General features: G+C 40.0%; 1 protein-coding gene across 1 annotated transcript in view; it reads left to right on the top strand.

The window, feature by feature from the left end:
* VCPIP1 (valosin containing protein interacting protein 1) overlaps positions 1-14,326 on the top strand; it is a 41,039-nt gene that overhangs the window by 10,049 nt on the left and 16,664 nt on the right. The window contains exon 2 of the mRNA XM_025395026.1: positions 5,610-5,696. Within this exon, the coding sequence (XP_025250811.1) occupies positions 5,610-5,696 (87 nt within the window). The remainder of the gene's footprint in view (positions 1-5,609; positions 5,697-14,326) is intronic.

Raw genomic sequence — 14,326 nt, 5'->3', positions numbered from 1 at the left:
GAAATCAGGAGTTTGAGACTAGCCTGGCCAACATGGGGAAACCCCATTTCTACTAAAAATACAAAATTAGCCGAGAGTGGTGGCACACGCCTGTAATCCCAGCTACTTTGGAGGCTGAGGCATGAGAATTGCTTGAACCCAGGACGCGGAGGTTTCAGTGAACAGAGATTGCTCCACTGCACTTCACCCTGGGGGACAGAGCAAGATTCTGTCTCAAAAATGAAATAGGCTGGGTGCGGTGGCTCACGCCTGTAATCCCAGCACTTTGTGAGGCCGAGGTGGGCGGATTGCCTGAGGTCAGGAGTTTGAGACCAGCCTGGCCCACGTGGTGAAATCCGGTATCTACTAAAAACACAAAAATTAGCCGGATGTGGTGGTTTGTGCCTGTAGTCCCAGCTACCCAGGTGGGTAAGGCAGGAGAACTGCTGGAACGTGGGAGATAGAGACTGCAGTGAGCCAAGATCATGCCACTGCACTCCAGCCTAGGTGACAGAGCAAGACTCCGTCTCAAAAATAAATAAATAAATAAATAAAACAAAAATATATTTCATTTAGGTGTTAGATTTTTAAGTTTACTGCTTTGTCCCGTAAATTGCAAAGTAAAAAATTCAAATTGCCTTTTAAAATATTTAAAGTTAGAAGGCTAGGCACAGTAGCTCATGCCTATAATCCTAGCACTTTGGGAGGCCAAGGCAGGAGGATGGCCTGAGACCAGGCATTCAAGACTAGCTTCGGCAACACAGGGAGACCCTGTCTCTACAAGCTGTGGTGGCACACGCCTGTAGTCCTAGCTACTCAGGAAGCTGAGGTGAGGGGATTGCTTGAGCTCAGGAGATCATGCAGTGAACTGTGATTGAGCTAATACTTTCCAGCCTAGGTGACAGAGCGAGACCCTATTTCAAAAAATAAATAAACACCTAAAATTTAAAAATTAGAATGGTAATCTCTTAATCTTTTTTTGATGATGACTTTAAACTTTTAACTCTATAATTTTATTAGAAAAAATTAGAAAAATACATTTTAAAAAATGTATTTTAACATATTTTTAAACAAAAGTTACTTCACATCAAATAGGAAAAAAATTGGATAAACCAAAAGAAAAAACGTTCATAATACCACTGCCATATATAGCTACTGTGTCAGGTAGAAGGTTGAAGGTTATGAGGAGGAAGGATTTGTGGAAGCAAGGTAATTAACAGAGGTTATCTATGGTGCTCGCAGTAGTATAGTTTTTTTTCTATATTTATATATACACAGTACATTGGATAGAAGTATTTTTACTTTTGTAGTATGAAGAAACAGTTGGATTATAAAGTAAAAATAATTGGAGACTAACAAAAATATAAATTAACATATTTGTTAGAAGCTTTTCCAAACTGTTCCTATTCTCTAAAAGTTTGCTTTCGAATAAAATGTTAGAAAAACTATTTCCCTTTGTTTTTGCTATTATTTTCTTTTATTAGATTCTTGAAGAGAAAACAAGATTCAGGGAAAAGTCAGTGGCATATAATCATTAGTTGTGTTTTATATGTGTAACATTGAAGAATGGTTATCATCATGATGCTTCAATTAAGTTTATTCTGGATTGCTTTCAGGCACTGTTTAAAAGGAAAAACCTCATTTATAATATTCACTCCGTCAAGGGTGTCTAAGGGAGAGAATATAGTTATGGGTTCTTAGCTTTTGTTTTGGGATGGACCATTAGAGCCCCTTCCTCATCACTCTTTTCTGCTTATCACTAGAGACAGAAACTAAAACCATAGCTTCAGGCTGCTAAAAGCCTAAAACAAAACAAAACAAAACAAAACAGGACAACAACAAAATAAGGCTGATTGGATAAGCTTGCATCTATACATTCATTCAACCAATACTAAGAGTGCTGCCATCTGTTCAGCACTGTGCCAGGCCCTGGGGGTAAAAAGTCAGGCCACTGACCTTTCCCTGAATCTGAAAAGTATAAAAGGGAAACCTAGTTTAGAAGGTAAAACAGGAAAGTTAGTTAACCTAAAGTGTGATAAGGGCTATGGTATTCATATACGTAGGAGCATCAAATAAGGGTACCTACCTAATCAACACTCCAGAGAATCCTAAAGGAAGTGATACCTAGATTGAGTTTTAAATAATATGTAACAATTATTGGCCTTTAGGGAATAGGAACAGTTGTTTGGTGGTATACCATTATAAAAATAAAGGTATGGTATGATGTCAGATGGGAAAGGCAAGGACCAACTCTTAGAGTGCCTTGTATGCCACGGAAAAGGAACTTGGACTTTGCCATATGGCATTGGGGAACCATTATAGGTTTAACTCTGAAGACTGTATAGTGGAGGGATTTATGGGGGATAAGACTCAAGGGAAATCAGCTGTGAGGAAGTGGCAGTAATCCAGGCATTGAACCTGGGCATTAGGAGGGTTGGAGAGAAATGCAGTGGAGAGCCATATGAGAGTGGTACAGGACTTGTGCAAAGTGTCAAAACCCCTGCTTCCTGATCTCTAATCCCTTTCCTCATTTTTCTTACCAACAAACATGACTTTCAGTGGAGATATTTGTTTACCAAAAGAAATTACCTACTTTTTTCTCCAACCAGTTGTTGATGCCGTGAATTTCTATTAAGAAAAGACTGAATAGTTCTTTCAAATTTGCCAAAACAACTTGACCTTTTTTCCTGTGTGTGTGAGACAGTGTCTCACTCTGTCAGCCAGGCTGGAGTGCTGTGGCACGACCTCGGCTCACTGCAACCTCCGTTTCCTGGGCTCAAGCAATTCTCCTGCCTCAGCCTCCAGAGTAGCTAGGATAGCAGGCAGGTGCCACCATGCCTGGCTAATTTTTGTATTTTTAGTACAGAAGGAGTTTCACCATGTTGGCCAGGCTGGTCTCAAACTCCTGACCTCAGGTAATCCGCCTGCCTTGGCTTCCTAAAGTGCGGGGATTACAGGTGTGAGCCTGGCCAATTTGACCTTCAGTAGAGGTTTAATGTCAATGGAAAGGAGGGTATACACTTTGGACTGATATACAAGATTCAAATCCTGGCTCTAGCACTTACTAGCTGTGTGATCTTGGAAGAGTTATTTAAGCTCTCTGAGCTTGTTTCCTTTTCCGTAGAGCTTAGTTGTGATGAGTTAATGAAACTATGTGAAGAGCCTGCTCAAAGCTTGGTAGATAGTAGAGGCTTACGTGGTATTTCCCTTAAAGTAATAGAACAGTGGGGCCATATTGCTTTGAAGGGGGTGAAAATTTGTTCTTGGAGAAAGGGTGAAAAAATCTTATCATTAATATATAAAACTAAGATATATATACAGTACATAAGCAGATATAAAGTATATATGTGTAATTCAGATATCATGAGGACATGGGGAGGACTAGAAAAATAATGCCTGTAAAGGCTCTTTAGGGGGAGATAATGGAAACAAGGTTGACAAACACTGCAGTAGAGTTAAGTGATTTGCCTATTTAAATTATGAATAACTAGGTATGTAAAGTACTAAGAGACGTAATTTTTCTTATTAATCAGTTGGTCAGTTCTGAGGAGTTCACCATTTTCGCACCTATTCAGATTCTTGTGGTTTTTGTTTGTTTGGACTAGTCAAGTGCAGGTAGTGAGAAGGGGAAAATGGTAGAACAAGCAGTTCTAACTGTAACTGAACAGTTAGTTGAGATAACTCACTACCTTCAGACCAGCCCTGTTTGGATTCTTATCAAAAAAATTACCGCCGTATATTTTTTTGATATGACTTCCAAATAAATGCTATACTAGAATATTTTAGAAAATATTAAGTACATTTAGGACAACATTGACAATAACGAAATGAAAGGTTATCATTCACAGAAATAATTTATCTAAGTGAGGTTTAATAGTAAGCTCAGCAATCAGAGCCACCACCAGTGGTTACTAATATTTCTTTATTTGTAGACTCTTATTAATATTAAACTTCTGTGTGTCCACCCTTAAATATAGATATTCTAGTAGAACTGCATCATTAGTAAGTGTTTATAAGTAAATGTTTTGATTAACTGAAACTTTAATTGTCAAGTCTTCTAAAACTTACCTACTTTAAGCTGGTGTACTGAAGGTAAGTTTAGCCAGCTGCCACACAAAGTCATATCCTGTTTATGAATGTGAGGCGGGATTAGAACTCTGAGATGTTGTAAGTACATAGTGATTAATTAGCACTGTCAATCACAGTTATTCAGAGGTCAGGTCCAACAATATAATCTTCAGGTAGGGAAGACAAAAGTTAACTTTTTTTGTTAAAATTAAAAACTTCCTGATTATAAAAGTAGTACATATACATTAGCAGATTAGAATGTAAACTATAAAGAAACAAATAGAAACAGCCATAGTAACTGTTATGTTCCTGCCATTCTTTATTGATTTCTTCAACAATGATGATCATTCTTTACATTTTATTTGAAATTTCTTACTGAAATAAGTATTGAAATAGCCCCTTCTGTTTATTTCTTGGTTTTAATATAAATATAAGATTTATATTTACAATTTTGTATTTTACTTTCAAAAATGTCTCTTTTTTTTGAGAGAGAGTTTTGCTCTTATAGCACAGTCTGGAGTGCAATGGCACGATCTCGGCTCACTGCAACCTCAACCTCCTGGGTTCAAGCTATTTTCCTGCCTCAGCCTCCCAAGTAGCTGGAACTACAGGTGCGCGCCACCACGTTCAGCTAATTTTTGTATTTTTAGTAAAGACGGGGTTTCACCATGTTGGCCAGGCTGGTCTTGAACTCCAGACCTCAGGTGATCTGCCCGCCTCGGCCTCCCAAAGTGAGGGATTACAGGCGTGAGTGAGCCACCGTGCCTGGCCCAAAAATATCTTTTAATAATCTTATCTGTTCTAGTACAGAGTTTACAGACTAGTTTCCTTTGAGCTGGATTGAGTCTTCAGATCTATTTTGTTCATCATAATATTGACTACCTTGACTCGTGGTTTTGTTTCTTCTTTTTTTGAAACAGGGTCTCACTTTGTCACCCAGGGTAGAGTGCAGTGATGCAAACACTGCTCCCTGCAGCCTTGACCGCCTCTGCACAAGGGATTCCCCCTGGCCACTCCACCGCTTCAGCCCTCTAAGTAGCTGGGATGACAGGCACACGCCACCACATCCGGCTATTTATTTATTTGTTTATTTTGGTAGAGATGGAGTTTCGTCACGTTGCCAAAGCTGGTATTGGAACTCCTGAACTCAAGCTATCCATAGCCCCCCAAAGTACTGGGGTTACAGGCATGAGCCACCATGTTTGTTGACTCATGTGGTTTTAAAGACACTTTTTAATTAGTTCCTACATTTTAAAATTGGGAGAATTCATATTAAAAACTTGAATTTTGGACTTCTCTTGAAAAGCCACATGGTCTTGAAACGCTAGGCATGCACTCTTCTATGACAGCCCTTGTCAGTGACTGGCACAGTTAGATAGGCCATGCATTTTCTAGTATGCCACAATCCTGTCACTCAGTATCATCTCTCTATGGCGTATCAGGGTGTTTCACTCATTTAGGAGCTCTGCCTTGATGTTAATTCTAGGTTAATCTTTACTAAAGCAGCCCAGGATGGAACTCTTTTGTTTGTTGCTAATACTGTATCTGTTTTTGTCTTACAGGAGAAGATGTATGGTCTTATGCAAAGGGACTTCCTCACATGTTTCAGCAGGGTGGTGTATTCTACAGTATTATGAAGAAAACCATGGGTATAGTTAATTTGATTTTATTCTTAAATAATAGCTCTACTGAAGCTATTTCAAGATTAAGAAAGTTCATATAGTTTTCTACTAAAATATTTTCAAAGTTAATTTTAGGTTTATATTCTTTAGCAGTTTGCCTAGTTAAAATGGATTATTACCCTGACATGGTCAGCTATGTTTTCTGCTAGTATTACTAAAAATCTATCACTTTGTGGCTATTCTTTTCTCATTTAAATTATGTGTATGGGTGTACGATTCTTTTTTTTTTTTTTTTTTTTTTGAGATGGAGTTTCGTTCTTGTTGCCCAGGCTGGAGTGCAATGGCGCGATTTTGGCTCACTGCAACCTCTGCCTCCTGGGTTCGAGCGATTCTCCTGCCTCAGCTTCCCAAGTGGCTGGGATTACAGGCATGTGCTACCACGCCTGGCTAATTTTGTATTTTTAGTAGAGATGGGGTTTCTCCATTTGGTTAGACTGGTTTTGAACTCCCGACCTCAGGTAATCTGCCCACCTCGGCCTCCCAAAATGTTGAGATTACCGGTGTGAGCCACTGTGCCCGGCCATGTGTATGATTCTTTTTTTTTTCATTTTTTTTTTAGATGAAGTCTTGCTCTTGTTCCCCAGGCTGGAATGCAATGGCATGCTTTTGGCTCACTGCAACCTCCACCTCGGGGTTCAAGCAATTCTCCTGCCTTAGCCTCCTGAGTAGCTGGGCTTACAGGCGCCTGCCACCACGCCTGGCTAATTTTTTGTGTTTTTTTTTTAGTAGAGACAGGTTTCACCATGTTGGCTAGGCTGGTCTCAAGCTACTGACCTCAGGTGATCTGCCCGCTTCAGCCTCCCAAAGTGTTGGGATTACAGGCGTGAGCCACCACGCCTAGCCATGTGTATGATTCTTAACAACTAAAGACAAATTGTGAAATTAGAAGCAGATTTGTTTATAATGCTAGTATTCAAGAACCAGATAATATTTGTGTTGTTGTTGTTATGTTTGGCCATATTTAGCATATATCTGATTGCTTTCTAAGTTCTAGGATATAGCTCATTATACATTTAGCTTCTTTCACGTTGTACATACATTGTTTGTAAAGACAGACTTGTGTACAAGTGTATGTCTGTATCTTCAGAGTGGTCTTAAGAGAGAGGTTGCCAGGCCATGTGTTTGGACTTCACACATTTTTTTCAAAGATTTTATGTTAATGCTTTCGGCCCCAGACTTACCGCTCTGGCTTATATATTTCACCTACCTGGCCATTGTAGACATTAATTGCATAATCTTTTTTGTTGTTTTCATCTCTTCCTCATACACTTTTTTTTCCTTCCAACTTGGTTGTTGTAGAAATATTCAAACATATACAAAAGTAGCAAGAATAATATAATGAACCCCCATTTACCTACTACCCAGCCTCAATAATGATTAGTACATCTCTGTCCCCTTTTTAATTGGACTATTTTAAAGTAGATCTCAGATATACTATAATTTCACCTGTAAGTACATTGGTACATGTTTCCTTTTTTTCCTTCTCATTTTCTCCTTCGAACTTCAATATGTATTTCTAAAGATAAGAACTCTTTAAAAAAGAAAAATTATTACAGCCTAAAAAAAGAACAATTTTTTTTTAATGTCACCAAATATCCAGTCAGTGTTTGAATTTTCTCGATAATTAATGTTGATAATTTTCTAAAAGATGTTTTCTTCTCTTGGTTTTTCTTTAATCAGAGACCAAAAAAATGCCTTGTTTTTTTTCTTTTAAGACAGGATTATTGAGGCATAATTTATAAACAGTAAAATTCATCCTTTTCAGACTTACAAGTGTACAAATTTTGTATACTGTATATGAATTTTGACAAACATATATATATATAGCATATATAGTCATGTAACCAACACCACCACTGTAATCAAGATACAGAATATTTCCATCACTCCAAAAAGTTTTCTTGTGCCTCTTTGTAGTCAACTCTCCTCAATCCCAGGCCCTGGCAACCATTCATTTGATTCTGCCCCTATATGTTTGCCTTTTTCATATTACCATGTAAATAGAATCCTATAGTGTGACTTTTTGTGTCTGGCATCTTTAATTTAGCACAGGAATTGGCAAACTGTGGCCTGTGCGGCCATCTCAAATCTGCTGCCTGTTTTTTTGTTTTAGAGACAAGGTCTCACTCTATCTCCTGGACTGGAGTGCAGTGGCCCAGTTATGGCTCACTGCAGCCTTGACCTCCTGGGCTTAGGTGATCCTCCCAGCTCAGCCTCCCAAGTAGCCGGGACCACAGCCATTTGCCACCATACCCAGCTAATTTTTTGTATTTTTAGTTGAGATGGGGTTTTGCCATGTTGCCCAGGCTGGTCTTGAACTCCTGAGCTCGAGCAGTCCTCCCACCTCGACTTCCCAAAGTGCTAGGATTACAAGCGACAGATTACAAGCATGAGCCTCTGCACCTGACCTGCTGCTTGTTTATATAATTTATTATTATTATTATTAGTTTTGAGACAGGGTCTTGCTCTATTGCCCAGGCTGGAGTGCAGTGGTATGATCGTGACTCACTGCAGCCTCCAGCCCCAATCCTCTGGGCTCAAGTGATCCTCTTCCCTTACCCTACTGAGTAGCTGGGACTACAGGCATGCGCCATCATGCCCTACTAATTTTTTTAAAATTTTTTGTAGAGACAAGGTCTCACTATGTTGCCTAGGCTTGTCTCGGATTCCTGAGCTCAGGTGATCTTCCTGCATCAGCCTCCCAAAGTGTTGGAATTACAGGCATGAGCCGCTGTACCTGGCTGAATACTTAAAAGTTTTACTGGGACTGAGCACAGTGGCTCACGCCTGTAATTCCAGCACTTTGGGAGGCCGAGTTGGGCAGATAACTTGAGGCTAGGAGTGTGAGACTAGCCTGTCCAACATGGTAAAACCTCATCTCTTCAAAAAATACAAAAAAATTAGCTGGGTGTGGTGGTGCACGACTGTAGTCCCAGCTACTTGGGAGGCTGAGACCTGAGAATTGCTTGAACCCAGGAGGCGGAGGTTGCAGTGAGCCAAGATCATGCCACTGCACTCCAGCCTGGGTGACAGAGTGAGGATGGATGGATGGATGGATGGATGGATGGATAGATAGATAGATAGATAGATAGATAGATAGATAGATAGATAGATAGATAGATAGATAGATAGATAATAGAGTAGATAGATTAGATACATACATGATGGATTAGATAGATCAGATAGATGATAGATTAGATAGGTAGTGGATGGATGATAGATAGATTAGATAAATTATCAATTAGATCAGATAGATTATAGATAGATAGATAGACAGACAGTTTCACTGGAGCACAGCCACACTCATGTTTACATGTCTGTGGCTGCTTTCACATTACAGTGGCAGAATTGAATACTTGTGAAAGAAACCATATGGTGCACAAATGTTGCCCTATACAGACAAAATGTGCCTATTTATGTTTTAATATGCTTTTGAGATCTGTCTTGTTGCATGTATTAGTTTATTCCTTCGTTTTTTAAAAACACTTCAAATAACTAGATTTTATTCCTTTTTGTTGCTGAGTAGTAGTCCGTGATATAGATGTGTCACATTTTAAAAGACCTGTAACTGGCCAGGTACTGTGGCTCACACTTGTATTCCCAGCACTTTGGGAGGCCAAGGTGAGCGGATTCCCTGAGCTCAGGAGTTCAAGACCAGACTGGGAAACATGATGAAACCCCGTCCCTACTAAAAATATGAAGAATAGTTGGGCGTGGTGATGTGTGTCTGTGGTCCCAGCTACTCAGGAGGCTGAGGTGGAAGGATCAATTGTGTTTTCTTCTAAGAGTTTATAGTTTTAGGTTTTATATTTAGGTTTATGATCTATTTCAAGTTGATTTTTTAATATATCGCAGGGTATGGGTCAAGGTTCATTTTTTAATGTATGGATGCCCAGTTGTTCCAGCACCATTTGTTGAAAAGGCTTTATGTTATCCATTGGATTATTTTGGTATATTTGTCAAAAATCAGTTGACCATGAGTCATACACCTGAAAAGGATGAATTATGTGATATGCACAGTATACCTCAGTGAAATTACTTTTTCTTAAATCAACTGACTATATGTGTGGTTCTATTAGTATTTCTAGAATCTCTTTTCTGTTTTGTTGATCTATGTCTCTCCTTTCTCCAGTATAGCATCCTGATTATTGTATCTTATAGTTATTCTTGAAATCAGTGTGAGTCCTCCATCTTTTTTTCTTTTTCAGAATTGTTTTGGGTGTTCTGAGTCCTTTGTTTATCCATATAAATTTTATTTTATTTATTTATTTACTTACTTACCTGCTTATTTTTTTTTGAGACGAAGTCTTACTCTGTCTGGAGTGCAGTGTTGCAGTCTTGGCTCACTGCAACCTCTGCCTCCCAGGTTCAAGCCATTCTCCTGCCTCAGCCTCCCAACTAGCTGGGATTACGGACGCCTGCCACCGCGCCTGGCTAATTTTTGTAGTTTTAGTAGAGACGGGGTTATACCATCTTGGCTAGGCTGGTCTTGAACTCTTGACCTCATGATCCATCCGCCTTGGCCTCCCAAAGTGCTGGGATTACAGGCGTGAGCCACCACGCCTGGCCTATTTATTTATTTAATTTACTTATTTATTTTTGAGACAGAGTCTTGCTCTTTCACCTAGGCTGGAGTGCAGTGGTGCGATCTTGGCTCACTGCAACCTTTGCCTCCCAGGTTCAAGCGATTCTCCTGTCTCAGCTTCCCAAGTAGCTCGGATTACAGGTGCACACCACCACAGCTGGCTAATTTTTTGTGTTTTTAGTAGAGACGGGGTTTCACCATGTTGGCCAGGCTGGTCTCGAACTCCTGTATTTATTTATTTTTTTGAGATAGAGTCTCACTCCGTCACCCAGGTTGGATGGAGTACTGTGGCACCATCTCAGGTCACTACAACCGCCATCTCCTGGGTTCAAGCAGTTCTTCCCTGTCCCAGCCTCCTGAGTAGCTGGGATTACAGGCATATGCCACCACACCTGGCTAATTTTTGTTATTTTTGTGGAGACAAGGTTTCACTATGTTGGTCAAGCTGATCTCAAACTCCTGACTTCAAGTGATCTGCCTTCCTCAGCCTCCCAAAGTATTGGGATTACAGGTGTGAGCCACTGTGCCTGGCCTATCCATATAAATTTTAGAATCAGCTTGATTTCTTCAAAAAGAGTCCGCTGGGATTTTTATTGTTACTGCATTTGAATATACAGGCCCTGCCTGATTTAGGATTTTTTGACTTTATGATGGGTTTATCACAGTATTAAATGCATTTTGGGCCAGGTGCAGTGGCCTGTTATCCCAGCACTTTGGGAGGCCGAGGCAAGCGGATCACTTGAGGTCAAGAGTTTGAGACCAGCCTGGCCAACATGGTGAAACCCCGTCTCTACTAAAAATACAAAAATTAGCCAGGTGCAGTGGCATGCGCCTGTAATCCCAGCTATTTGGGAGGCTAAGGCAGGAGAATCCCTTGAACCCAGGAGGCGGAGGTTGCAGTGAGCCGAGATCACACCGCTGGCACTCCAGCCTGGGTGACAAAGCAAGACTGTCTCAAAAAAAATGCATTTTGACCGTGAGTTTATCTGGCTGTAACCCATTGTAAGTTAAGGAGTATCTGTATAGATCAAATTGGGGATAGTTGATATTTTTACAACATTGAGTCTTTTGATTCATGAAGATGTTATATTTCTTGTTTTTGGTTTTATTGAGACAGGGTCCCACTTTGTTACCTGGGTTGGAATGCAGTGACACAATCACAGCTTACTGCATCGTTGACCTTCCTGACTCAGTTGATCTCCCATCTCGGCCTCCTGAGTAGCAAGGACTACAGGTGTGCACCACCACACCCTGCCAATTTTTGTGTTTTTTTGTAGAGACAGGATTTTGCCATATTGCCCAGGCTAGTCTTGAACTCCTGGACTTAAGGCATCTCCTGCCTCAGCCTCCTAAAGTTCTGAGATTACAGGCATGAGCCACTGTGCCTGACCAAAAATGCAAAAATGTTAATATTTCTTCATTAAGTCTTTAATGTCTCTCATCAAAATTTTATAGTTTATAGCATATAGGTCTGGCACATAGTTTGTTAGTGTAAATCACCATGAATACTTGTTTTTTGGATGATACCGTAAAAGATGCTTCTACAAATGTCAGATTTCCTATTGTTCATTTCTAGTACATAGAAATAAAATTGGCTTGCTTTTTTCTTTATCTTTTGTTTTGTTTTTTGAGATGGAGTCTTGCTCTGTTGCCCAGGCTGGAGTGCAGTGGCACGATCTTGGCTCAGCACAACCTCCGCCTCCTGAGGTCAAGCGATTCTCCTGCCTCAGCTTCCCGAGTAGCTGAGACTACAGGTGCACACAACAATGCCTAGCTAATTTTTTTATTTTTAGTAGAGATGGGGTTTCACTATGTTGGCCAAGCTGGTCTCGAACTCCTGACCTCGTGATCTGCCTGCCTCAGTCTCCCAAAGTGCTGAGATTATAGGCATGAGCCACCATGCCTGGCCTCTTTTTTTCCTTTTCTTGGATATAGGGTCTCACTCTGTTGCCCAGGCTGGAGTGCAGTGGCGCAGTCTTAGCTCACTGCAACCCCCACAACCCGTGCCTCACCACCAACTGGGCTCAAGCGATTCTCCAGCCTCAGCCTCCCAAGTAGCTGGGACCACAGGCATGGGCCACCACACCTGGCTAATTTTTGTATTTTCTGTAGAGACAGGGTTTCACTATATTGCCCAGCCTGGTCTCAAACTCCTGAGCTCAAAGTAATCTGCCCGCCTCAGCCTCCCAGAGTGCTAGGATTACAGTTGTAAACCTGGGCTAAAATTGTTTTTTTTACTGCACTTGGCCTAAAATTGTTTTTTTTTGTTTTTTTTTGTTTTTTTTTTTTAACATTGTCCTTAATTGTCCTTGTACCCCGTGTGTGACCTTGCTAAACTCACATATTTTAGCAACTTTTAACAGATCGTTGTCTATGTAGATCATCATGTCTTTTGGAAATAAAAGACAATTTTATTAGCAATGGCTAGGACCTTCAGTTCAGTGTTGAGTAGGAATGGTGAGAGTAGATATTATTTCCTTTTTCCATATCTTGGAAGCATTCAGCTTGCAGGTTTTTCAGAGATACCTTTTGTAAGACTGAGGATTGATTGAGGATATTTCTTTCTATTCCTGGGTTTGTTGCGAGTTTATATTATGAGTAGATGTTGAATTTTGTCAGATGCTCTTTTCCTAAATGTATCAAGATGATCATATGGTTTTTCTCTTTTGGTTTGTTGATAGTGTGAATTACATTGATTTTTTTGAATGTTGAACCAACTTTACTTGCTGGATTTAATTTGCTAATATTTTGTTGAGTGTTTTTGTGATTGTGTTTAGGAAGGATAATTATCTGTAGTTTTCTTGTAATGACTGTTTAATCAGGGTAATGTTGGCTTTATAAAATAGCATTGAGAAGCTTTGCCTCCTCTTTTCTTCTGTTTTCTGGTAGATTTTGTAATAGTTTTATTTTAACTGGTAGAATTCACCAGTGAAGCCATCTTTGCTTGGAGTTTTCTTTACTGGGCAGTTTTTTAACTACAAATTTAATTTCTTTAATAGAATACTCTTAAAATTATCTATTTCTTCTTGAGTAAGCTTTGTTAGTTTTGTCTTTCAAGAAATCTGCGCCCTTCATCCAAGTTATCAGCTGTGTTGGCATAAACTTGTTTCTAATATTCCCCTATTGTTGTCCTTTTAATGTCTGTAGAATCTGTAGTTCTTTTATTTCTGATCTTGGCAACTTGTGCCTCTTTTTTCTTTTCTTTTTGGCTGTCCGGTCTGGCTGTTGATCTTTTCAAAGAAACGTTTGCATTCATAGAGTTTTTTTTGTTTGTTATTTTTCTGATTTCAGTTTCATTGATTTCTACTTTCATGTTTTTTTGTTGTTGTTGTTGTTTGTTTTTTCCTTCCTTATGCCTGCTTTAGGTTTAATTCGCTCTTTTTTTTCCTAATTTCTTTATTTTATTTTTTGAGACAGAGTCTCAATCTGTTGCTCGGGCTGGAGTGCAGTGGTGCAATCTTGGCTTACTGCAACCTCCGCCTCCTGGATTCAAGCAATTCTCGTGCCTGAGCCTCCTGAGTAGCTGGGATTACAGGCATGCGCCACTATGCCCAGCTAATTTTTGTATTTTTAGTAGAGACGGGGTTTCTTCATGTTAGCCAGGCTAGTCTTGAACTCCTGGCCTTAAGAGATCTACCCACCTTGGCCTGCCAAGGTGCTGAGATTACAGGCATGAGGCACCATGCCCAGCCTACAGATTTTTTTTTAATGTAGGCATTTAAAGCTATAAATTTCTCTGTAAGCATCCCTTCCCTTCCCGTTTTTTAACATCCTTTTTTTTTCTTTCTTTCTTTTTGCGACGAAGTCTCACTCTGTTGCCTAGGTTGGAGTGCAGTGCCGCAATCTCAGCTCACTTTAACCTCCATCTCCCGAGTTCAAGTGATTCTCCTGCCTCAGCCTCCCAAGTAGCTGGGATTAAAGGCACATGCCACTATGCCTGGCTAATTTTTGTGTTTTTAGTAGACATGGGGTTTTGCCATGTTGGCCAGGCTGGTCTAGAACTCCTGACCTT

This window comes from Theropithecus gelada, chromosome 8, assembly GCF_003255815.1.
Source record: "Theropithecus gelada isolate Dixy chromosome 8, Tgel_1.0, whole genome shotgun sequence".
NCBI lineage: Eukaryota > Metazoa > Chordata > Mammalia > Primates > Cercopithecidae > Theropithecus > Theropithecus gelada.
The sequence above is the reverse complement of the archived record's forward strand: the minus strand, read 5'-3'. Positions and strand labels throughout refer to the sequence as shown.